Source organism: Xiphophorus couchianus, chromosome 5 (genome assembly GCF_001444195.1).
Source record: "Xiphophorus couchianus chromosome 5, X_couchianus-1.0, whole genome shotgun sequence".
Lineage (NCBI taxonomy): Eukaryota > Metazoa > Chordata > Actinopteri > Cyprinodontiformes > Poeciliidae > Xiphophorus > Xiphophorus couchianus.
This window is the reverse complement of record NC_040232.1, coordinates 40,932,821-40,959,763: the sequence shown is the minus strand read 5'-3', so window position 1 is coordinate 40,959,763 and position 26,943 is coordinate 40,932,821. Positions and strand designations below refer to the sequence as shown.

The following is a 26,943-nucleotide window of genomic DNA, read 5'->3' as shown; positions in this document are numbered from 1 at the left end:
CTGGGTACACAGACTTTACAGGCTGCACAGCTCCAATGACTGTCCGGCCTGGAAGTGTAATATCATGGTTTGTGGGGTTTTGAACACTTAAAACAACCTTTGGGGCTGTTTCTGCCTCAACTGATACAAGGGTATCACAGAATTTCAATCCGTCAGGCCACTGCGGGTTCACAAGAGGCTCAAAAAGCCACGTTTTAGCCTCTCTGAACTTTGAGGCCTGGATACGACACTCAATCTGGATGGTGGTGTGCTTCGGCACATTGACTCTTTCATTTACTGTCCTCACATTGTGTTCACATGTTTGACCAAGGCTGACAGCAGAAATAAAGGCTTTTATCTTATTATTTTTTAGATGAGGGAATGCAATTTTTACTGCATTTACAAGTTTGTCCTGGTTGCCATATATTGATTGGCCTTCCTGGTTGTTCTGCACGAGATGTTCAATCACATTGAACCCAGTGATTGGGCATTGCTGTTGGTTGCCTTTCAACACAAGCTCATCATCCATGGTAGTCAGCTTGAAAGGGACTTCCAGCCAGCCATGGCATGTCAGTGCCATTAGCAGCTTCAATATGTAATGGGTCTAGGGGGTCCTGTAGCTCAGTAACATCCCTTAGCTGCAGGTCAGGAAGGTAATTCTCTTTCCAGGCCTCATATATAGCACATATTTGTGAGCCTGTGTCCCAGAGTGCTAGAGTATTCTGTCCGTTCAGGAAGCACTTGATAATAAATTTTTTTCCTACTAACTCTCTTACAGTTTGGTCTTTAACAGAAGATCTGATAGTTTTGGGTTCAGATTGTTCATGTGGCTGCCTGCCTTGTTTAACACCAAAACATGAGTGTGACTTGCAGTCAATTTTGTGAACAGGCCAATGCATTTTCTGACATGTTTTTGAGCAATAAAGTGCAGCTTTACAACTCGAGCAGCATTTTAATTCCCTCTTCACTTTCTTTTTTTCACAATTTACACAAAAATGGGACTTATGGTTACCTTCGGCTACCCCGCGCCACACGGAGGCAACCCAACTTAGTTTAAAGGTCCCCTATGTGTTGAATGAGCTGCTCTGCCTGCTCTACAACCTGCCCTGAAGTGCTCAGTACTTCCACATCTGAAGCAATGTTGACAATATTCCTCATTGGCTTGGACACAGGCAAAGCATCTGGTTTGCTGGCGTGGTCTTTGGTAATATCGTTGTGGAGCAAACCTTTGTTGAAATTGTGCAGTCCCTCTCATCCGTTCTGGGCCATACAGAGGCCTGTACTCCTGCAGCAATTCTGGGTGCTGTTGAGGGTAAACTGGCATCATTGGGGACATGGACCTGAAGGACTGTTCTGTGGGTGGGAACACTGGACTTGGCATAGACACTTGTTCTGAACTTTGTGAGGGTTGCTTTGGCTGTGCATTAGTGTTTTTTGGATTGTTTCCCTAATTTGGGACACTTCAGCTCTGAGGTCCTTTAACATCACCATGTCAGAGCGCATTTCTTTGACCTCAGATAACACATCAGGGGACATTTGAGATCGGCTTTGCTGGGTTGGCGTTTTTGTTTCCCTAGGTGGCTCACCAGTCTGGACAGTACTTACACTGGTTGCCCTTTGTGGGGCAGCGTGCCTCTTTTCGTCCTGCCTCTCCTTTTCATTTGTACAAGCAATATTCACTTTCTCCAGCAGCAGTTCATCGGGTGTGTCAGGCTTTGTGAGGTAAGGCTGAAGATCACTCTTGATGTTGTCATTCTGTAAACCTGTCAAGATGGTATGCATAAACAGATTTTGGACAAGAGCAGGATCATATTTTAGAGCTGACTCTGCTTCCTGAGAGGCAAACAGAATTTTCTGCCTCAGGTCCATCGCCCTGATTAAGAAATTCTGAGGAGATTCTTTGCTGCCCTGAACCTCAGAAGTTAGCTGCTTGTATAAATCTGTGGCGCCCCTCTCCTGGTAATGGGATCTTAAGATTCTGCGCAGAGCAGGTAAGGTAAGGGTCTCTTTTCCCTCCAAATAGCTCCGTAATTGTAGGCCGGGTGTTATAGCACAAATCACAGCATCAATAATATCTGTCTCTGAATAGCCTTTGGTAAACCCACTTTCAATCTGTCTTGCCAGGCTAGAGAATGTCAGTCGATCCTTATGGCCTGGCTCTCCAATCTGTCCAAGAATCTTGAAATGTTTGCGCCACATTGGATTTTCTGAAAATGTTGGAGTCACATTTATCTGTGAAACCTTGCCCAGTGCCTCCGGGCAAGAGAGTGTTTTTCTGTCCATCACACCCTGGGCTTCTTTTTCTTTCTGTTGTAGTGACAATCTGAGTGCCTCTATTTCATTTTGAAGCCTTTCCTGGTCATCAGATTGAGTTTCTACTCTAGGTGACTCTTCAACAGACTTTACTTTATTTATTGTGTCCCAGATGCCGAGATATTCTGACATGCCTTCATCTTCAAGGCTAGCCAGTTCCTCCCGCTCAAGATATTTGATGACATATGAAATTAGATGACTACGTGTTTTACTAGTCAAAGGTTCTCTTCCAGGTGCTGAGAGCTGCAGTGTGATGCATACTTCAATCAGCTGTTCAACTGTCAAGTTATACAATGCTCCTTTTATCTCCAGCTGAAGATTTTCCAATTCTGACTCCATTTTATATTTTGGGATTTCAGAAGCAACAGAATGGGGCCCAACCGCCTTCAATTGACTGGTTTTGATCTTTAGTGGTCAGTGCACACTTCAGGATACAAACTGTCAACTGCTGGCTGAAGACCTCAGCGTTGTTTTCTGTAATCTGGGTTGTTTGGGGATGATCAGCAGGAGGGTTCCACAGGAATTTTGGGAATGATCCTCTGCCAAACGATCCCAGCGGTGCCTCCAAAATGATAACCCTGTAAAGGGGAAAAACGACACGGACACGACGTTACTCCTTTCGCTTCCAGTGTTATTATGGAGGAGCAGAAGCAACGCGGTCCACTACATCCAGTCAGACAAAACTAATCGAGACACGATTGGTGAACAAACTGAAGATGTAGATCAGGCATGTCCAAAGTCCGGCCCGGGGGCCAATCACGGCCCGCGGTCAGATTTTATACGGCCCGGTTTGGTTCCAGCTTCGGTTTTATAATGTATTATTTATGGCCCGCCTGCACTGTGAAACAGAATAAATAAATCATAAAACTTGAAACTGTAATTCCTCCTTTCACCAAATGGTGGCAGCACCACTTTAATACTATCAGTCTGCCTCCGTGCAGGAACCGCTCTCCGTTCATTTCTGCCATGACCACTGCAAAGAAAACAAGTTTACAGTGAGGGCCGCCGCTTTCAAGAGAGATGGGAATTATAACACTTCTTCACTGAAAATCAGGGCAATTGTGCTTGTCTAATTTGTGAGATTGTTGACTTGTTTAAGGATTTCAACGTAAAAGGACACTACCAGACTAAACATGCTACGATGTTAATGTTAATAGCTAAACATGGCAAACCTTTTACTGAAGGTACATTTATCAAAACTGTGTTATGAAAATGGTGGAGAACATTTTGCCCTGAGAAGAAGCAAGAATTTGAGAAAAATGTTTGCCTGGCAGTAACAGTGTGGCACTGAGAGTTGAGGACATGAAACTGAGTGTTTTGAACGGCAACGTCTGTCACTATCAGCAGTGAAGAGCCAAAAGAACATTTATGGCACTTATTTTTATTAAACTCTTGAGTAAGATTTGGTTATGAACCTGTAGATGTGACAAACTATTACTTTCTGAAAGATATTGTAAATGACGAGCAAAATTCACTTGTTTTAAGATTTAATAATAATAGACAACTTTGCATTACTTTAACTCCTGTTTAAAATGTTCTTGAGGCAAAAATATTTTTAACTCATGTAAATTTAAGGTATTTCATACAGTTTGTTCAATGTTATCTGACTCTCCAGATATGAAAGAAAGGCAGAATTTGGGTTTTTAGAGTTGTTCTCATTTGCCTGAGTGGCTTATATTTGTTTGTTTTTTTTGTCATTTGAAAAATAAAGATAATTGTGACAATGAAAATTGTTTTATAACAGTGTGTGAAACTTTTGTAGTTAAAAAATGTCCGAACAAACTATTGGCCCCCGGGCATCTTCACTTGATCAAATCTGGCCCTCTTTGCAAAAAGTTTGGACACCCCTGATGTAGATAATCAAAACAGACAAAACCAATCGAGACACGATCGGTAAACAACTGCAGGTAATCAAAACGATTAGGTCTAGTAGTATTATACCCTGCAACACTTAGGGCCACTGAGGGGCCCCCTCAGTGGAGCTGATTTTTTTTTGTAATAATTTCTGTCATTATATCAAAAACACACAATTTCATTATGAAGTGATTTGTTTTAACAATAATATATATTTGATAATGTATGTAGAAATCATTATTTTATGGATAAAAAGAAAAAAAGTGCTCTTGGGGGCCCCTGGTGGCCGCGGTAGATACCGCACGCTTAGCTGGTAAAATGAGCTGCTGTGCAGAGCATCCAAATGTCCAAAGCTGCGGTCAGAAGTTAAGAAAGCAAAACTATGTCTCAAAAAAGGACTTATCCTTCAGAGAGGGAGAAAAGAAAGAGGACAAATATAAATAAAGCCAAGATAAAAGTTTGTTTTAATGTGCCTCGGTAATGTAATGTGAAAGATTTGTAAAGCTGCTAATAGAAAATTAGCTTGAACGGTCCAGTTCAACAGCCAAGCATTTATGTTTGTGTGAAACTGAATTTAAACTTTAAATGATACTCCTGCTTGGCTCTGCATATTTCTGAGGTATTTTTGGCTTTAAAACATCGTGTTTGATAACATTTGATAAGAATAATTAAAACTTGTCAATGTTTGACATTGTCTAGCAAAATGTTTTTATGTCAGGCTACATAGCTGCTACATCGATGAGCTGCTCTATGCTGTAATTTTCGGATATGTTGTTTGCTGCTGAGCATAATCATTTGTGGCTAAAACAAACAATATTTTTACATTAACTAAGTTATGTGAAACTCCTGTTAAAGTCATTTGAAGGCTCAGAATCAGTCCGGTAGCAATCCACATTCTCAGGGGAGAAAGGCTCACTGGGTATAAATTAAATATTTAGCTATTGGAGTTATACTTAAGAGAAATTTATTTAACCAGAGAATGTCATAAATATGTGTGTAGAGCTGCACCGATTGCAGTTTTCTGGCCGATCCCTGGTTACCGATCTTTAAAAAGCCTGACCTGCTGATTTTGGCCGATACCGTTGTTTTTTTTTTCCTGAAATGTTGCAAAATATAGCAAGAAAGTCACTGAGTTGGCAACAGTGAATATTGTTAACTGTAAACGTGCAGACCTGACCTGGTGGGCCGGTCTGTCAGTCACACCTCTCACTGCAGAACAGAAGAGGACAGAGACTGATTTTTATACCTTTGCTGGTGAAGATTAGGGGATAAGATGGGCTTCACTTGTAAGTTTTGACCGATCCCCCAAAATTAAGGAAATCGCCGCAGAGAAATCACCTGGTCGACAAATGTATCCTACATTATACATGCATAGAATATAATGTAAAACAGCACTGCCAGAGATGCAATAAGCTTATAGCAGGTGTGTGAATGATCTAATGATCGGACTGCTGATTTCGCTTAGGGCCCCATTGAGGCTCAGGCCGGCCCTGGTTACCGCTGTAACTCATCGCCTCCCCTTTTAATTGGCACGCGGCACTCCAAGACATGCGCAGTGTTTGTCTCTGAGCGGAAGAAGATGTCCGTCCAGTCGCCTGTCATAAGCGATAAGCATCAGGGAGTAATTTCTCATGATGGTGGACAACAGAAAGCATGACAACAGAGCGCAGGAAAGAAAGGAAAAGAATAGCGCGACACAGAAGTGATGAAGAAAATATCAAACTACAGGGTTTTTTAAAACAGAATCCTCCTCCGCTTCTCAAAACGTAAGCTTTGCTAACAGCGGTCCAACGGTCCCACCAGAACCTGGAGTGTTTCTGATCTGATGCCTGCTGAGTCAGACGCGGTAGAAGTGCTGTCTTCTTCACTATGACCATGGATAATCCGTACAGTACTGATCCTGCGCTTATGGTTAAAAACTGATAAGTTGATGCGGGCTTACTGGGCAGAGCAAGAAGCAGAGAACTATTAAAATATGGATGTTGGTTTTAAAGCACCGGAACAAGTTTACAAAAAATCAGAAACGACTCTTCTCCAGATCATGCTTTGAAAGCCAGCTCCAAGTGGTGAGTACATCCAAACACAGGCTGATTTATCCTCCATTCACCGCGGCTGTGTTTTGCTTTGCATGTCGTATTTTTAACGAAGCTAAAAGTCAGCGATGCTGTGATAGATACGGGTTTCCTGACTGGAAACAAGCAACAGACCGCGCATCTGATTTACACTCAGTCTATGTGGAGGCGCGTCGAGGGTCGTTGCGGCGCGTTTCGAGCGTCTAGCGCGGTGCAATTTAAACTGTCTGGAGCGTCTGACGCATCAAGCGCGTCTGACGCTCCACATAGCACTTGAATGTAAGCCAGACGCACCAAACGCCAATGGTGTTAACGCACCATTAGCCTCCAGCTGGCAGCAGGAGGAGTAACTCCTCCTGCTGCAGGCGAAGGTTTAAGTGTACAAAATACTGCAAGTACACTATTTCGTACACTTGCGCTGTACAAAAGCGCAAGTAGGTTTTAGAGGCCCTGATACGCTGCAAAAATTCAATCATAATCGAATAAAAGTTTTGGAAAAGTCGTGGAAGTTTTTTTCTAAATACCAGTGGGAACCCTCTGCCTCCCCCGCTGCTTTTTTATTTAATAAAATGGTAAATTTAGGTTTGCCTGGACTTTTATAAACTAATGCCTCTGCTATGCATCTAATTTGTTGTATTAATGTTGGTACAGATAATAGGCAAACCCTGTTCTGGGTTTGCTAGTAGTTTTACTTTCAGCTACATACTTTCAAAGGAATATTCAGATTTTAACATGTATTTTCTAAGTAGTAAATATTTCAATTTGCTCTTACTCAGTAAATTCAGTGTTGTTATATCTCTGAAATGTTTTCTGTAGTTTCTTTTATTGTGATACCAGAACTGTTTTACAAACATTTTATTTTCAAGCAAAACTATCAAAGAGAGCTTAGGGTTTATTAGTTTTTGATTACGTTGCATAGCTAAATATGAACACTTATTAGTTCTTTTTATTGTTTTTAATTTTTCAATTTTGCATTGTATCACCTCGTGATGTGTCTCTGAGCCATAAATAGTACATTTAGGATGTAATTAGGAAGTTTACTTTGTAAAGGTTTAAAGAATCATCTTGATAGTTTGATTGTTGTGTTACCATGGCTACAATATGGTGTAATCTTTGTGTTTGAATTGGGTTTATAGAATAGAAGAACTTTATTCATCCCAGCAGGGAAATTACTTCGCAGTTACAGCATAGAGACAAGACACAATAACAACTACCACTGAGTAGTAGTTGTAGATAAAATAAAAATAAAATATAAAATGCTATAAATTGTAAAAATATGAAATGCTGTTAATATAAAAAGCAACTTAGAGCAGTTCTTGCAAAGATAAAAAAAAATGCAGATACAGTATGTATATGTAAATATATGTACAGCAAGTGTGCCACAGTGCAGTTGTGCAAAATTGGACTGATTAGTGCAGAACAATGATTTAGCTTTTATTGTACAGTGAGATGGCATGTGGCAGGAAGGATTTCCTGTATCTGTCCCTACGACAGCGGAGCTGGAGCAGCCTATGTGAGAAGGTGCTCCGCTGTCTGTCCACTATGTGGTGGAGAGGCTGCTGTTTATTGTCCATAATAGACAGAACCTTCTTCAGTGTCCTCCTCTCCACCACAGTTTCCAGGGACTCCAGCCTTAGTCCCAGTACAGAGCCAGCTTTCCTGATGATTTTGTCTGGTCTATTAGAGTCGCTGGCTCTGATGCTGCTTCCCCAACACACAGCAGCAAAGAAGATGGCGCCGGCAACAGCACTGTGATAAAAGGTTTGTTCACAAATACATCACAGCAAATAACCAATAATCAGTGATTGATTTTGAACTCAGCCAATAAACCTGATCTCCCTCTCACAGATTCACCTTATCTACATTTAAATATGTTAGTGTGTTATGTTCCGGGGTTCTCTGGTTCTTTTGGTGGGGTTTTCCTGTACGCCTTTTCCACCTCTTACCACCAGATGGCGACAGGTTCCGGTTGGAGTGCGGTGGTGTCATCATCATCCTCAGCTGTCATCCATTACCCTCATCAGCGGAGAATACTTTAGGAGTTGACCGCCAGACCAGCGTCGCCTGAGTGTTTGCCAGTCACGGTACCTCTGAGCCCCCTTGAGCCCTGTTTCTGTGTTCCTCGTTGCCTTGAGCCTTCCTTTGATTCTCTTTGTGTTTCTCTGTGGTCTTCAGGTGATCCCTTTGACACTCTGGACCCGCTGACTAGATCCTGGCAGTTTTCCTGGTTTCAGAACCTCCCTCGTGACGCCGTGGAGAGAACCCACTGGTTGCCCGAGTTCCCAGACTCACCTCTCCGTTGTTTGCAAGTATCTCCTGGATCCCACGGCTGGCGGCCGAACCACTCCTCTGTGTCTCCGTTGCACCCGAGCCTACCTGTCCGTTCTTCGCCGCACTCCTCCGTTGTTCCTGGACCCACTAAGAGACCGAGACCCTGGACATACTCTGTAACCTTCCACGATTCAAATCCAACCACCACAAGTAAGAACAACCTGTGTTTTATCTGAGATTTCCATGTTCCCACGACCCCTGAACTCACCAGTCTGCTCTTTCCCCTCGCAGTGAACCACTGCTGCCCGTTACCGTTGATTCCCTGGACCAGACCACCTTGACACATTCTGATAATTGTGTAATCTTAATAAAACTCTTAAACTGATTCCTACTCCCCTGTCTTGTGTTCTGCATGTGGGCTAGAAAACTTAAACCCATCATGACATAGTGATGCTGAGGTTCTTAGTAGGACGGGTTCCGGAGGGAGAGGGGTTCTGTCTAAGGCCCCATCTTACCTTGGGCCGGCCCTGGAGGAACAGCTGCTGCGATGCGCATCTCTGGAATCTACCTGGAATCTCCCGGTGGCCCCTGTCAGTCTGCCGATGCTTTGGGGGCATTTTGATTAATTTCATTGTGGCATGTTTGGCTTTTTGCTGTGGTTTTAATTATTGCTACAGTTTTTTCTCTGTTTTTTTTGTGAACTCTAACTTTTGCCCTGTATCCAAAATACTGTGAATGAAACACTAGCTGTGCTCTACCTCTGCACCACCACAGCACAGGATCTGTCCCTGGTGACACTTGAGTCATGTGCTTTTGAGAGTGCACTCTAAGAAGTGTACTCTAAAAAGTGTATTTCAAACAATTAAGTTCAATGCTAAATTCGATGATGTCATGACGTCAGAGATTTTAGAACACTCTCTAAAAAGTGTATTTTTAGAGTACACTTCTTAGAGTGCACTCCCAAAAGTAGATGACTCAAACTTCACCAGGGACAGATCCTGTACCAACCAGGTGCTGCGGTGGTGCAGGGATAGAGCACAACATAAGAGACATAGAGGCCTCAGTCCTCATTGTGGCTGTCGCAGGTTCATGATGACCTTTGCTGCATGTCTTCCCACATTCATTATCCACTTTCCTGTCTAACTACACAAAGAAAGACTGCCTGAGCCAAAAAACCCTGATTAAAAAAGAGATCAATATTAGTTTCCTTCTTTATTTGAAGTAAAATCTGTCATTTTAAACCCACTTAATTCAATTTTTAAAAAAAAACTTAATGAATTGAGTTAGATGATATTAATATTTTGAATTGGATAAACTTAGTAAATTGAGTTGGATAGACACAATAACTTGAGATGGTTAAACGTAATAAATTAAGTTAGATAAACTTAATTGAATTACTTGTTACTAATTGAAGCAATTAAATTAAGTTGGTTCAACTAATTTCTTTTTACAGTGTAGCACAGAGATGTGGACCACTTCACATAGTTTCTCCAAACCAGGAAACCTACTAGCTTGAAGTAGGTGTTCCTGTTTTTACTTTTTCTCTACAGCCTCCCAATCAGCCCCCTACACACACATTTTCCAGGTATAACGGCCATCTTGCATAGAAACTTAGATCTTAGCAACTTAAGAATTAGGCAAGAATCAGTTCAATTAGCTCCCCCTATGATAAGGGTTTCTGTTGGCTCAGGCACTGTGCATGAGAGTATGCATTACAAATGCAGACTTCTATTTGTTTTCTTTTCAGGGATATTTCGAGGTGTTTGTAAAGACATTGATCACTTTCCTGATGACGCAGACTACGAGCAGGATGCTGCAGAGTATTTACTAAGTAAGTTACAGATGAGTGTATCTAACAGTGAGATCTGACAGGTCAAATGGATGATACAAATTTTCTAAATACCCTCACGTTTCTCACCTCAGGGGCAGTACGAGCCTCCAGCCTCTTCCCAATACTCAGCGTGGGACTTCTTTTTCTTGGGGGTTTGTGTGTAGCTGCCAGTGAGTTCTACAAGTCTCGCTACAATGTCATTCTCACAGCTGGTATTCTCTTTGTCTCTGCAGGTCAGACACTAAACACTGTTTCATGGAAATACAGTTGTTCCTTTTTGTCTAACTAAACTACACTGCTGAAAAAAAATAAAGGGAACACTCAAATAACACATCCTAGATCTGAATGAAAGAAATATTCTCATTGAATACTTTGTTCTGTACAAAGTTGAATGTGCTGACAACAAAATCACACAAAATCCATCAATGGAAATCAAATTTATTAACCAATGGAGGCCTGGATTTGGAGCCACACACAAAATTAAAGTGAAATAACACTACACACTGATCCAACTTTAATGTAATGTCCTTAAAACAAGTCAAAATGAGGCTCAGTATTGTGTGTGGCCTCCACGTGCCTGCATGACCTCCCTACAACGCCTGGGCATGCTCCTGATGAGGTGGCGGATGGTCTCCTGAGGGATCTCCTCCCAGACCTGGACTAAAGCATCCACCAACTCCTGGACAGTCTGTGGTGCAACGTGACGTTGGTGGATGGAGCGAGACATGATGTCCCAGATGTGCTCAATCGGATTCAGGTCTGGCGAACGGGCTGGCCAGTCCATAGCTTCAATGCCTTCATCTTGCAGGAACTGCTGACACACTCCAGCCACATGAGGTCTAGCATTGTCCTGCATTAGGAGGAACCCAGGGCCAACTGCACCAGCATATGGTCTCACAAGGGGTCTGAGGATCTCATCTCGGTACCTAATGGCAGTCAGGCTACCTCTGGTGAGCACATGGAGGGCTGTGCAGCCCTCCAAAGAAATGCCACCCCACACCATTACTGACCCACTGCCAAACCAGTCATGCTGAAGGATGTTGCAGGCAGCAGACCGCTCTCCACGGCGTCTCCAGACTCTGTCACGTCTGTCACATGTGCTCAGTGTGAACCTGCTTTCATCTGTGAAGAGCACGAGGCGCCAGTGGCGAATTTGCCAATCCTGGTGTTCTTTGGCAAATGCCAAGCATCCTGCACGGTGTTGGGCTGTGAGTACAACCCCCATCTGTGGACGTCGGGCCCTCATACCATCCTCATGGAGTCGGCTTCTAACCATTTGTGCAGACACATGCACATTTGTGGCCTGCTGGAGGTCATTTTGCAGGGCTCTGGCAGTGCTCCTCCTGTTCCTTCTTGCACAAAGGCGGAGGTAGCGGTCCTGCTGCTGGGTTTTTGCCCTCCTACGGCCTCCTCCACGTCTCCTGGTGTACTGGCCTGTCTCCTGGTAGCGCCTCCAGCCTCTGGACACTACGCTGACAGACACAGCAAACCTTGCCACAGCTCGCATTGATGTGCCATCCTGGATGAGCTGCACTACCTGAGCCACTTGTGTGGGTTGTGGAGTCCGTCTCATGCTACCACGAGTGTGAAAGCACCACCAACATTCAAAACTGACCAAAACATCAGCCAGACAGCATAGGTACTGAGAAGTGGTCTGTGGTCCCAACTGCAGAACCACTCCTTTGAGTGTGTCTTGCTAATTGCCAATAATTTACACCTGTTGTCTATTCCATTTGCACAACAGCAGGTGAAATTGATTGTCAATCAGTGTTGCTAACTAAGTGGACAGTTTGATTTCACAGAAGTTTGATTTACTTGGAGTTATATTGTGTTGTTTAAGTGTTCCCTTTATTTTTTTGAGCAGTGTATTTAAAAAGTACAGATAAAAAGGCTAATGAGCTGCCACTTTGGATGGATATTAACTGTAAAAGCAAAAATGTTTTGTGTGTTCTAGCTGCTCCTGTTTATTTTCTTGGCTTTGGTGCTCTATATATGTATCGAGCACAAAAAAGACTGAAAATTTGTTTTCTACATCTTTGAGTGGCTTTACGCTAAGTTACTCCAAAGTCACAGTACAACCACAAACTTTGATAGGTCAGTGCAGAATGATGCATTACATCACAGTATTGAATTGAAAGGGAAACAAAACTCATATTACCCATTTGTTATTGCAAACAAATGGGTAATGTTCTCTTTCTTTCAAATAAAAATATGAAAAATGTGGCTTGCATTTCTGTTCAGTCTGATTGAGTTAATGCTCTCTCCAACCATCTTTCTCTATTATTACAGCAGCAAGTGTTGTGGGGTATGTCTCTACCCACTTCACACATACACAGTGAAGGTTTGCCTATTGTCTGTTGCAAAATAGCTCAAGATTACATGAAGAACATCTGTGAGCATCAGCTTTCAAGTCTTACCCCAGATTCTCCATGGGATCGAGTGGTCTGGGCAAAATGTTATCACAATAAAGTCTGGAGTACTGAGGAAGTATGCTAGACCTTCTGACCAGAGCATCTTCTTCTACTGCTGTGTATGAATAGTAGGAAACTTTGAGTGGCACCCTCATTCACTTTCTTTTAATAATGGCTTCCTTTTCACCACTTTTCCCTGAAGGTAATATTTGTGCCGTGCAGGACTAGTAGTCCCCTCGACAGATTCTCACTGCAGAAATCCGCTGTGGATTTCTGCAGCTTCTTTGATGCCTCTCTGATTAATGCTCTCCTTCCCCAACTTGTTTGTTTTGATGAGCGGCCATGTTTTGATGGACATTCAAAGCTTGAGGTATTGTTTTCGAACCTACCCCTGCTTTAAAGGGGCAGTATTGTGTAAAAAACAACATTTTTGAGCTCGTCATGTTGGCGTCTAACTTCTTTATCCACATGCAGAACGACCACAGGAGAGACAGAAATCAGTAAAATGATATTTATTGCAAACAAATGGGTAAACGGGTTCTGGAACGGGCTCACTGCGACGTCTGTTCACTGCGGAATGACAGAGGAGATGATGAGTTTGAGGAGAGTCGGAAAGCGGGATTGTGAGGATAAATAGGAATGATCTTACTTGTTGTGGAGGACTTGTCCGTCCGGGAGGGTTGATACTGTAGGTTCGAGGCTTTGGTCTCCTAGTGTGGGTCCTTACAAAGATCCTGGTTCCACGAGAGATGGTGGAGGAGCGGCTCGAAATCCAGTCGAGGGTTCTGCGGTGGAAGGCGGACAGGTAAGTTCGAGTGCGGTGGGACAAACGGAGGAGCGGTCCGACAGCCAGCTGAAGATATGTGGAGTCTGCTAGGGATCAGACGGAGGAGATGACGGTGGGGCTCGGCGACCAGTGGGTATAATCCACGGCGTCACGAAAAAGGGAATCCAAGAAACCAAAATGGAATCTTCTTGGGAACTCACGAGGAAACACCTGTACACAGGAAAACAGCGAAGGATTACTGCGAGTAAATCTAAGGAAAGCACAAAGAAATAGCTCTAGAGGGCTTTGGGGACCATTACTGGCATAACACTTAACACTCAGGCGATGAAGTGTTCTTCTTCTTCTTCTTTAGATTTTAACGGCAGCTTGCATCCAATTATGTTGCACTACTGCCCTCCATTGACTCCTACTACCTACTCCTCAAAGACTCTTAAAAATCCCAGTGTCTTTTAAAAAACGAAAAATCTTCTTTTTCCCCTCAATATTATTCAGCTGATCGATCACCTTGTCAAATTTCAATTCCCTACTAACACCTAGTTCTGTTTTTAATAATCTTCTGTGACTTTCGTATTTCCTACATTTAATCAAAACATGTTCCACTGTTTCTACTTCATCACACCATCTACATAAACCAGTAAGGTGTTTCCCCATCTTAAAAAGAGTTCCGTTTAGGAAACTATGCCCAGTTCGTATTCTATTTATAATTATCTCTTCCCTCCTGTTTAATCCTCTGATCCTTTCTACATCGACTGTTTTTTGTATTCTAAATAAATGTCTTCCTTTAATTTCATTTACCCACCTATCTTCCCATATCTTCTTGCTTTCTTTCCAAATTATACTTTTGCCTTCAGATTTAGATAACTTTATTTGCATAACAATATCATCTTGTTTAATTGTCTCCTTAGCCAGCTTGTCTGCTCTTTCATTCCCCATAATACCTACATGAGCAGGAGTCCAGAATAATACAACATTTTTATTTTGTTCACAGATCCTATGATGAACCGCCATAATCTCATATAAAATATTTTGATGATTTTTTGTACGTCCCTTTCCGATACTCGTCAACGCAGATAGAGAGTCACTACAAACTATTATTTTATTCCTATTAGTTTCCTCCACCCATTCTAAAGCTACTAAAATAGCACCTAGTTCTACCGCAAACACACTCAAATAATCAGATGTTCTTTTTGAAATACTAATCTTTAATTCAGGAATCACTATGGCTATACTGGTTGCTTCACTTTTAGGGTCTTTCGACCCATCCGTATAAATTTGCAAATATTCAATATATTTATTCTGCATGTGATTATAAAATTCTTGGCAAGTATCTAATGTTTTCCTTTTCCTAATATTTGTTAGAGTTCTGTCTACATTAATATATTTCCAAGTCCATGTCGGTCTCAAAGGCCACAATACAGTTGGACTAAATTCCTTATAATATACATTAAAAATTTTCGCTCTATTATCCCCAACCCACCCAAAACTATCCATTTGTTTCTTTCCTCTTTCCCAACACTCTCCTAATAATTTCTTAACTGGGTGATCTGCATTATGTCCTTTTAAACTTATCCAATAATTTACCATTAGCTGCTGTCTTCTAATGCATAATGGCATTTCTCCTGACTCTACTTGTAATGCACATATTGGTGTTAATTTAACTGCCCCTAAACATATTCTCAGTGCTCGGCCTTGAATAACATCTAACTTTTTTAACCTAGTTTTAGCTGCTGAACCATACACCACACTCCCATAATCTATTCTTGATCTAATTAGAGACACATATATATTTCTAAGGGAATCGAAATTTGCACCCCATGTCAACCCAGCTAAACACCTCATAATGTTTAGAACCTTTTTAGTCTTCTCCATAATATGTTCTATGTGATTTCCCCAAGTTAGTTTCTTATCAAAAACTACTCCCAAAAAACGAAACCAATCAACCCTTTCTAACTCTTTCCCATATAAACACAACTTCTTATCAACCCCTATTTTTTTATTTGTGAAAAACATTACTTTTGTCTTTTCAATTGAAAATTTAAAGCCCCACTCTACTCCCCACTTACTCACTTTATCTATACCTTCCTGTATTTTAACAATAAGATGGTCCACATTTCTTCCCTTTTTCCATAATGCTCCATCATCAGCAAAAAGTGACTTACCAAAACCAATGGATATTTCTATAAAAATATCGTTGATCATAACTGAAAATAATGTCGGACTTACCACACTTCCTTGAGGGGTTCCATTTTCTATTTTACATATTTCCGAAAACTGACATCCTATTTTAACTTGAATATTTCTATCCCTTAAAAAATCCCATAACCACTTAAACATATTACCTCCTATACCTATCTGATGTAATTTAATCATTAACCCTTCCCTCCATAACATATCATATGCTTTCTCCACATCAAAAAACACAGCAACAACAGTTTCTTTATTAATCTGAGCTTTTCTAATAACATCCTCTAAACATAAAATAGGATCCATTGTTCCTCTCCCTCTACGAAAACCACTCTGATACGGAGCAATTAAATGGTTTGACTCCAAATAATGTGTCAATCTCTCATTCACCATCCTTTCCATCAGTTTACACAGATTAGATGTTAAAGCTATTGGTCTGTAATTTACAGGGTTACTCTGATCTTTCCCAGGTTTCTTCAACGGAATAATAATAGCTTCTTTCCACTTACAAGGCAGTCTCCCCTCCTTCCAAATCTTATTGAATAAAATTAATAATTTATTTAAAACTTCCTCACTTACATGTTTTAACATAATATAACACACCTCATCCTTACCTGGAGCACTATTCCTAGTTCTATCCAAAGCTCTTTTTAGCTCTCCAATAGAGAAAGGATAATTCATCAGATCATTATTATTCTTCTTTCTTCTTAAGATTCCATCGTATTCCTTTTTAGTTCTCTCCCTTCCCTCCATTTCATTACCTAATAAATTTTTACCACTATGTATCTCCACAAATGTTCTCACTAACATATCAGCCTTTTCCTTGTCAGTTACAGCTACTATATCATTTTTATTTAGTATAGGATAACTCCATTCCCTTCTATCTCCTCCCATTTTTTTGATCATCCCCCAAACATCCCCTAGTTTTGTACTACTGCCAATTGTGTCACAGAAACCTCTCCAGTATTCTCTTTTTGTGCTCCTTATTGTTCTCCTGACTTTAGCTTGTGACTTTTTATATTCAATTAAATGTTGAAAATTATGAGACCTTTTAACCAATTTAAATGCTTTATTTCTTTCTCTAACTGCTTTCCTACACTCTTCATTCCACCATGGAACCAACTTTCTCCTATTTTTCCCTGATGTTTTTGGAATAGCCTCCTCTGCAGCAACTAAAATACCCTGACTAATCACTCGGTTCATACTTTCAATACTGTGATCATTTTGAACATTTAAAATTTTCCTATCACATAGGTTATAAAATACCTCCCAATTTGCTTTCTCAAATATCCACTTCCCTCCTATCATTTCAGGCCTATGCACCTGGCCCATCCTTATTTTGCTGATTATAATGTAGTGATCACTACCAAATGACTTATTTTTAACTTGCCAATCACATAGTGGAGCTAAACAGCTAGAAACAAATGTCAGATCTAGTACAGATTCCTTACCTGAATTTATATCAATTCTTGTCTTCTTTCCATTATTCAAGCAAACCAAATTATTACTATCTAGAAATTCTTCTAAAATGTTCCCATTATAATCTACTTTTCCACTACCCCATAATGAATGATGTGCATTAAAATCTCCACACCAAATAACATTTCCTTTCATATCCATCTCTTCAAGTTTACTTACCTCAAGCTTTTTACAAGGATTGTAAAAATTTAAAACCAACAGTACCTTCTCTTCCACCCATATTTCAGTTGCAACATACTCCAAATCTCCTTTTCTTCCAATAACTTTATACGGAATACCTTCTTTAATCAGAGAAAGACACCCTCCCCCATTTCCTTCTTCTCTATCATATCTAACTGCAATATATCCATCCAATTTGAAATCCAAAAAAGGCCTCAGCCAAGTTTCCTGTATACAAATTACATCAGGTTTTTCTTTAAATTCATAAATAAACTGTTTAAAATCTTGCCCATTTGACAGAAGACTCCTCGCATTCCATTGCAATATTGAGACTATCCTTCTTGACTTGCCTGACTACACAGTTCTCCCCTTATGTCCTCCCACCGAATATTCTTTAAGTCTAAACTATGGCATGCTGCCTTTACAATAATCTGAATCCTTTCCGTTTTTGATTTCACATCCGATGTTGCATTTATAACTCCTGCAATAAAAGTCACCATTTTCTTTTTTTCCTCTTCAATTTTCTTTTCAACCATTACCATAATTTTTGAAATTACTTGCTTTTCTCCTGATAGAGATTTCTCAGTTTGTTTCTCTTTCTCAACTACTTTACACGCTTCTGCATATGTTACTTTCTGCGTAACTTTTGTTTTCTGTATCATTGATTGTCGTTTCATTACCTCGCATCCCCAAAAAGCGACACTATGCTCTCCTCCACAACTACAGCACTTTGGTTTAACTCCAACTCCACATTTACCATAGTCATGGTCTCCAGAACAACGGGCACATCTCTTTTTACCTTTACATATTTTTGCAATATGGCCAAATTCCTGACAGTTGAAGCACCTCACTGGTTTGGGCACATATTCCCTGACACTAAATCTTATCAAGCCAAAGAAAACCTCCCTTGGCATTTCTTTTGTTTCAAACTCCAGCAACACAGTTTCTGTTTCAATCTTCTCTGTACCCCTTTTCATTCTCCGTGCTCCTTTTACTTCCTTGTTTCTTTCTTTCAGATTCACAATTAATTCCTTCATATCAACACTTAACGGCACTCCTGTTATGATTCCTTTGCTTTCATTATTTCTTTTTTCACCCACTTTAACAACTGCTCTAATTTTGACTTTACATACCCATCCAAGCTTTTTTGCCTTTTCAACCTGACCTTCAGAATTACAGCCAATCAAAAGATTTCCGTCTCTCAGTACTTTAGCATGTTTAATTTCCCCAACATGTGTCTTAAGTGCTTTTGTTAGTTTAAGTGGATCAATCTTCTTGACTCCTTCTCCTTCATCAAATCTTATTATAATGTTCAGATTTTGTCTTTTTTGTGCTTCTTTTCCTTCCTCAATTCCTTCATTATCAGTGTCTTCAGTGCTGTCCTCATTTTCTTTTTTTCTCTTTCTTTCAGCAGCTCGCTGCTTCTTTCCACCCTTTCCCACCAATTCCCACTCTTTATCTTCATTCCGACCACTCCTTCCTTCCTCGTCACTGCACTCCATACTATTACAGTCACTTCTTTCCAAATCCAACGTCGTCATGTTCCGAATTAAGTCGCATTTAACACCGAAGTTCAGCGAGCTCCCGTTTCAAAAACCGACCGGCTACACCCTGCACCAGCTCCGCCTAGCCGTCAGCTGATCCACCACGTTTGCCAGACAGGCTCATCGCGAGACTTGTCACGCTGGCTCTTCCAGGCGATGAAGTGCTGGCAGTCCTCTCCTTAAGAATCCCGGAGATGATGAGCTGATACAACACAGGTGCGCTGCAGCATGAGCCACGCCTCACCATGGCGATGGCCACTGGCGCCCTCTAGTGGGTAGAACAGTGAAGCAGCAGGCGAAAAAAAAAGAACCCACAAAAACCCCAGAACCTAACAGAGATTTACATTGTGTTATGTACTATTCCCTGATCAAAAACATACCTGGAGTGTTGCCTTGATTCCTCCATGTATGTTTGGAAAAAGTCCTTTAATCTCCATGGCAACCATTCAACTGTGCAAGATGGGTGGACCTAGCCCCCCACTCCCTGTTATATGATTGATTGTGTTTGTTTTACTGAAAAACGGTGAGAAAACTATTACTGCTTTCCATGTGTTCTGTCATGTTTAAACAGAGGAACAAACAAAATGCATAAGCTACTCAAGTAACTTCAAGTTTTAAATAAACTGGCTTTGGGTGCTTAAAGCCCAGTTCACACTACACGATTTTTTGGCCCGATTTTGCTCTTATGACAATCTTAGAACATTCTGAGTTCTAAGATTGTGGCTTGCGACAATCGTAACCGATCATCTTGTAGTGTGTGGTGTGTTACGACTGATCGGGTCCAGTCGGTAGAACGTCGGGACCACTTTGATCTAAAATCGGGGATATTCAACATGTTTGATCGTCTTGGCTCGTTTATTGCAGTGTCTGTGGTGTCCGCCGTCTGGGAGCGAGAAGGCAGCCTGTTGAATGTCACAGGTAGCCAATCAGAAAGCGCTGCGACTTAAGCACGGTGGGAATCCCGTATTGTGAATGACAATACTACGGTGAATGAAATGTGCTTTAGAGGTAATTAGATCTCATAAAACCATAAGTAAAGCTTTATCCTTGTTCAGAGCGGTATGGATCGTTTTTTTTTGTTTTTGTTTTTTAAAAGAAATAAAAAAAAAACGATAGAAGAATTATAAAATAATTGCACAGGTTTAGAAGCGCATTCTAACCTTTGGTTGAAATGGCGCATTTGTTTTCATTCTGCAGTAATAACACAACAGAGGAAAAATACAGAAAATGTTATGCTGTGTTCATCTATTTGTAGTCTAAATACAGGAGCAAATAGAGAAAAAAGTGCAGAGCTGCAAAAATATTGCGCGGCTTCAGGAGGGATGCCAAAAAATTTACAATTAACTCCCCATTCGGGTTTCAATTAAAGGAGCTGGAATATGTTAACCTTTCGCGGGCAGTTGGGGGAAAAGGGATAACTGACATCTGATTTTCTAAAACCGAATATGCAGGAAATACTTTCTTCTAGCTACTCTGATGTTTCAGTCATTCCGTTTTCTGAAACAAGGTCCAGTATATGCATATATTCTACAACAACATCAACCCAGCAAAAAATTATAAAATTGTAAGTAAACGGTAATGGTTAACTAGAAAATTCCTGAAGAAATTTAACCGGGGCCTGCCAAAGTGTGCCCGTCGGTTTGGACCCAGCGTTCTGATGCTAGAAATTAGCATCGATGCTAAAGAAAGCTGCAAAGTAATCAATAGCATGTGGAGATTGACAAGAATGTTTACTAATGGACTTGCACCATTCAGTATGATAAAGTAAGTGTATCAGCTAAAATTAGCAGAAATGCTAATGCTAGCGTGATTGCTGTCAGTAGCATGTGGGACATCACTAGGATGTTTTCTATAATGGACTTACTCCATTCAGTATACTAAACATGGCTAATAAGTCAAATAAATAGCTTATATAAGCTAAAATGCTAATGCTAATGAACTGCCTTGCGCAGCAAGGCAGTTCCCTGACCTGAGAGAAAAAGATAATGCAGAATAATATTATTGCACCGCCTGCGGCGGTGCACTAACCTCAGGGGCATGTTGAGGCTTTTATTTTGAAATTTTTGTTAAGCTTAATTTCAAAGGTCCAAACTAATCCCATGTCTAATAGTCATTGGGTTAAATCAGTTATTTATTGCTCAAAAGAGCAATTACCTAATGTAAGATTTCTCAAGGCTTTTATTTTGAAATTTTTGTTAAGCTTCATTTCAAAGTGCCAAACTAATCCCATGTGTAACAATTGCTGGGTTAAATCAGTTATATAATGCTCAAAAGAGCAATTATCTGATGTAAAAATTGTCAAGGCTTTTATTTTGAAATTTTTGTTAAGCTTAATTTTAAATTGCCACACTAATCCCATGTGTAACAGTGCTTTGGATAAAAAAGTCACATAAAGCCAAAAAGAGCAATTATCTGATGTAAAAATATTCAAGGCTTTTATTTTGAAATTTTCAGTAAGCTTCATTTTAAATTGCCACACTAATCCCATGTGTAACAATGGTTGGATAAAATCAGTTATATAATGCCCAAAACACAAGTAGTTCTAAAGGCCAGCTCAGTCCTCCTCTGTAGTAACTGACAGTTCCACCATGTTGTAGTTCTGACATTCAGCTCAGACCTCTTTTGTAGGCACTCAGTGTCCGCCATGTTGTAGTTCTAACCTTCAGTCATTGTAGTTCTAAAGAGCAGTTCAGAGAGGCAGACTAAATTCTATGTCTATTTTGAGTCTAACTGACACTGTTTTGTGTCAGTTAGACTTTTGTTTTGAGTTAAATTTGGCTCGTTTTTTGTTAATTATGTCGCCACAGTTACTCGAAATGCCAACAAAAGTAATAGCTCCCCTCACGGGATTGAGCCTCACGTTTTGATATATATATTGTGAGGGGGCATGCAGCGGTACGAGCCGCATTAACGGTAGTAGGAAGCGGCAGTTATTTTGAGGTGTAGAACAATAGGTGCCTGCCATGCAATGCATAGGGATTACATCCCTATGCATTGCTATGGGCAGGCCCCAATTAAACGACAAAACCGAACAGATTAAAAACAGTATTTGTTATGAGGAAAAGAAAAAGAAAAAAAACCTCCATATTGTGGTGCAACAAATATAATCCTTGCTCGCGAAGTCTCCAGTTCTTAATCCAAAGCTTTGATTTTTTGTTGCGTCTTTTTTGGGTTAACATCAGTCCACAAACTAAAGCTACCGCTTCCACGTCGTTGTCGTTGTCCATGTTTGTATCCTCTATATTCAGGTGTGGTAGCGCAGAATTTTATTGGATTTTGTATCTGGAATTGGAATGTCCTTGAATGAAACCTCACAGTCTACGATCGAACCCGTTATAGGTTTTAGGTTAAAACCTACGATTTTAAATCGGCTAGTGTGTGGTCGCTCACGTTTTGAGAATAGACCGACTATTCTAAAATCGCGTGTGAACTGGGCTTAAGTGACTTAATAAATCTGTGTGATTTATTAAGTGACACTCACTAAAATTGAGCAAGTTAATGAGAACTTATTTTTAAGTCAAGAAAACTAATTAGATTTAGAGGTTCTAACCATAAGTGTTTTTTATTGCAGCAAATTTGAATGTGTTTTATTTTAACAGTAATTTTGAATTCTGATTAAAGCTGTATACTTTTAATTTTTGATGTAGCATTTTCTGCCTTGTGCTGTTGTATAACTGTTGGTTTGTTTTCCCTCAACTTAGAGACTTACAGCAGTTAGAGCAGCTTTTCCAACAGTTAGTAGAGCAGCTTTTCACGGAGCAACTAAAAACATTGTTTCATACTGGCAGCCCCTCCAGTCAAAGGTGTGTTGATTGTAAAAAGTATTTCCGTTAATGTATATTTTGTTTGTTAATATGTTTATTTATCATAGACTTGAAGTAACATAAAAATGAAAACATTGTAAAATGATTAGTTAGAGACATCCTATATGTATTTCAGCTCTTATGCTGGTGATATGTGGATTACAACGCTAAAGGAATTAAATCACATAAAAACCATGAGTAAAGCTCCATCCTTGTGCTACAGAGTTAAATTAGTATGTCATTGCAACTTACTCACAATCATCAAGTTAGTCAAGTTGGGTAAACATGATGCACAGCGTACACATACTAACATTTTTGAGTTGTGTGAATTTGATTTTTATGATGCAACAAATTTATATACATTTTAAAGTAAAATCTGCTCATTTGATTTACAGTTTTATTTAAGGCAATTGTTTTCCAATATTTTCCTTAGCATACTGTACTGTGTACAGGTTAGTATGTTAATTAAACCAAACGTAAAACTAATAGTTACACTTACATTTTTCAGGGCAATCGGTTTCCAAAACATTTTTAAGTAAAGTCAACCTGTCAAGTTTTAGAGTGTACTAACCTTCTGGCTCACAGACCAGTCCTCTCCTATAACTCCCCCACTCAGCTCCTTCAGACTAGCCAGCAGCAAATCTGCAAAAACCTGGTGGAACTGAGCACCTGCTGAGCTCACAGGAGCTACTTCTCAGATCAACGCTGGTAAAAACGTTCTTAAAGGGTTGATAGAGGAGCCATGTTGTGATGACTTCCTGAAGACTGAGTTTCATAAAAACAGGGGTTTTTAAAGCGGCAGTGACCCAATTTCAAGGTGTTAGATTAGGAGATAAAATTTCTTTTAATTTGATATTTATAGAGTTTTTTCTATAACAAATGAAGTTAACATACTGATTACACTATAAAATGACACCATGGACCTGAAAAACATATAATTCTGTCTCTTTGAACTTCTCCACATCTGTATTCCTGACCTGTCTGTTGTGTTGGTTGTTCTAAATGATGCTGTTTGGTCACCGATGTTCTCTAACAAACCTTTGAAGACTTCACAGATTCTATTTGTGACTTCTTAAGACAATTGGTAGTACTGGTTTTTATTTAGGTGTATCAGTGTGAAGGAGGAGGATCAAATAAAATGTCTGCCACATTTTTCAGAATTTCATTGCCAGAATGTTAAACCCCTTGTTCTGCCTCTATCACCCTGAACAGGTCTCAGTAACATCATTGGCATCATTGTGTACATATCAGCCAACTCTGGGGACCCCAGTCAGAGCGACAACAAGAAGAGCTACTCCTACGGTTGGTCGTTTTATTTTGGAGCTCTGTCTTTTGTGCTGGCCGAGATGGTGGGTGTCCTGGCAGTACACGTGTTTATAGAAAAGCACAGGCAGCTTCGCACCAAAGGCCGGCCCTCACTCATGAAGCCTCCAGTCTCCCGAAACTCTTCATCATACCGCAACCGATACTACTACAACCACAGCAGACGCTACAGCTACCGCAGCAATCACAGCACAGCAGACTCAACCTGCCACGGTTACCAAACATCACTACTACGTGACCAGGAGCCAAGCATTTCAGCTGAATCTAAAGTCACCATGGTGGCTGGTCTGCCTATGCCAATGACGATGGGCTCAGAGTTTATGCTGTACGCCTTAGCTTCACCGCTAAAGAAGAATAAGATTGACTTGGGGGTGGAGGACTTGACAACTGCAGCCCTTCACAACACAGACATGCTGCCGGGAAACTGTGTGTCCAATCGAAGAACCACTCCTGTCTGAGCAACACAGGGTTGATAAGGGACAAAAGACAGTCATCTCTTGGACCTCTCGACGCGAGCAGAGTGCAGACTTCTTTGTTGATCAAATATTTATTTCAGATGCAGACCAGATCATTTTTTCTTTGATTTATAACAGTAAAGCAGTCAACAAGAGCACAGTTTAATATCCATTAAACTGCAGTAGCTTGTGCTGTTGCTAAGGTACAGTTGATACAGCTGACACCAGAAATTTACAGGCATTGTGTAGGAGAGCACAGCCATGTTTTTCACTTTCTGACATTTAACTGGACAAAAATATTCCAGATTTTGGTTATTTAGGATTGCCAAATCATTTATTTTTGCTTAATATTAGAATAATGAGATATTCTTGCTTTCCTTAAATTCAGAAGTTTTGTCATTAAGCTATTTAGAAAAGCCCAGACATAACTTTATAAATTCTTCTAGGTTAATTCACAACATCTGAGTTAAATGAAGATACAACTATGAATATATTTTAAGAACAACACTCAAACCCACTGCTTCCTTGTGAGGCACCATGGGAAAATATAAAAATCAGCAAAGATATCAAGAAGAAAGCACAAGTATGGTTCTTTCTTGGGTACAATGAAAGTATTCAATTCTTTTCTTCAAACACTTACATGTAAGTGTTATGGATATATGATTCTGTGTTTTCCTCTGTCTCTTTTATCTGCATACACACACACACATACACGCAGCCCCCCCCCCCCCCCCCCTCCACCCCCCACACACGAATGTTTATGTTTATGAAAGCTACAAGCTTTCATAAACATAACATATTAGAATGGAGATAGTCACACATAAACAAAATCTTAGGGTCCAGAATGTTAAGATTAAACAAGAACTCGCGCTACACGTTGCTTTACTTGGAGTCACCCCTAAAGTGAGCTGAGTGGAGCCCAGTGCTGGATGACATGTAACATTTGATTATTTTCAGCATTAAAGCCTCTTTTATACTTAAACAAATCTTATTATTCCTCAAGACAATTCTGAATTGGTAAACAGACCTGAGTGTTGCAAGGAAGGGATAAGGGGGCAGCAGAAGACATGTATAAATACGACTGTAGTTTTCAATCAGCATTCCGTTCAGGGAAGGGGCAATTTCTGTTGCAGGGAAGAAAAGCAAACCTGTCTGAGCGTATAATTGTCTACATTAACACAAGAACAAGACTAAAAACAGCTTGTAAAAATGCTGAAGCTGGTTAGAAAGTTTTATTGTCCAGAGTGAAACAAATCCTGCACAAACATGGGCAGAAAGGTCACTCAGAGAAGAAGAAACCATTGCTCCAAAAGCAACATACAAAGTCCAGCTGCATGTGCACTCAGGTACAAATTCATTAATTTTTGGAGACTTGTACTTCAGCCTGGTAAAACTTATATTGAAGGGGCAGTATTATGTAAAATAGTGTGTTTTTTACATCATGTTATAAAGTAATTCCCTCATAAAAAATAAAAAAACGTGGTGGTGAAACGTAGTTATAATGATGTTGAAGGCGAATTGTCGGAAAGAGTAGGATCTTTTTAAGGAGACAGAGGCCCAATTTCAAGGCGTTTGAGAAGTCAAATTTCTTTGGACTGGAGATGCAACTGTGAAACTGTCTGTAAGAAGGGACAGAGCAGACTGGACTTCTTGAGGAAGCCAAGAACCTTTAAGTTTTGCAGCAAGATGCTGCAGATCAACTATAAGTCTGTTGTTGAGAGCGTCATCTCTTCATCCATCAGCATCAGCGCCAGGGACCTGAAAAGGCTCAACAGCCTGATAAAGAAGGCTGGTTCTGCTCTGGGGACGACTGTGGAACCTCTGGAGATGACGATGCAAAGAAGGATTCTTCATAAAATCAAGAAAGTTATGAACAACTCTGACCATCCTCTTCATGAGACTGTCTTGGGAAAGCAAAGTATCTTCAGTCAGAGGCTTCTTCAGATTCAGTGCAGTACAGACCGCTGCAGAAGATCTTTTCTGCCAACAGCCATCGCTATCTTAAATGGCTCTTTGAAGAGTCTAAATTAATGAGTTACAACAACATTTAATTTCCCTTTGGGATTAATAAAGCATTTTTGAATTTGAATTTGATTTGAATTTTAAGTCATGTTTGATATATACAGCATTACCATTGCTAATTACCCCTGAACTGTTGCATTACTGTGTCAGTGAACTACTCTCTGTACTTACTGTGAGTCATTTTATGTACCAAACAAACCAGACTCAATATGATTTCATCTTTTGCATCAACACTCTGCATTATATGCAAAATGTTATTCTAAATGGTAATGAGAGTATTCATGATGCCAACAAAGCTAAATGCAACCCAATGATCCATACATCCGACAGGGACATAACTGGGTCTTGTTCCTGTCCTTTTTTTTGTCATACATGTTCAAAATCAAAACACCTTTAGATCCTCTAGAGCACATGTGTCAAACTCAAGGCCCGGGGGCCAAATCTGGCCTGCCGTAG

At 40.3% G+C, this 26,943-nt stretch overlaps 2 protein-coding genes across 5 annotated transcripts in view; one reads left to right on the top strand and one right to left on the bottom strand.

The window, feature by feature from the left end:
- The window catches only part of cacng3a (calcium channel, voltage-dependent, gamma subunit 3a), a 41,914-nt gene extending 15,360 nt beyond the window's left edge, over positions 1–26,554 (top strand). The window contains exons 2-5 of one of the 3 annotated variants that reach the window (XR_003595711.1): positions 2,849–2,850; positions 5,476–7,346; positions 7,980–8,302; positions 8,394–10,315. Coding sequence is in view for 2 of the 3 variants with exons in the window: in XM_028019138.1 (XP_027874939.1) it covers positions 10,155–10,320; positions 10,413–10,553; positions 23,900–24,468 (876 nt within the window). In the remaining variant the exon portion in view is untranslated. Of the gene's footprint in view, positions 1–2,848; positions 2,851–5,475; positions 7,347–7,916; positions 8,303–8,393; positions 10,321–10,412; positions 10,554–23,899 lie in introns of those variants that run through there. The other 2 variants (XM_028019138.1, XM_028019137.1) reach the window with 2 other exon arrangements.
- On the bottom strand, positions 13,229–15,026 carry LOC114145507 (uncharacterized). 2 transcript variants are annotated; one of them, XM_028019133.1, is made up of 3 exons: positions 13,812–15,026; positions 13,381–13,728; positions 13,229–13,301 (listed from the first exon to the last, which is right to left on the bottom strand). In XM_028019133.1, exon 1 carries the CDS (start codon positions 15,007–15,009, stop codon positions 13,939–13,941), a length of 1,071 nt encoding a protein of 356 aa, XP_027874934.1. In that variant the 5' UTR covers positions 15,010–15,026; the 3' UTR covers positions 13,229–13,301; positions 13,381–13,728; positions 13,812–13,938. The 2 variants fall into 2 exon arrangements, with proteins under 2 accessions (XP_027874934.1, XP_027874933.1); XM_028019132.1 differs by having other exon boundaries at positions 13,381–15,026.
- Positions 26,555–26,943: the final 389 nt, after the last annotated feature.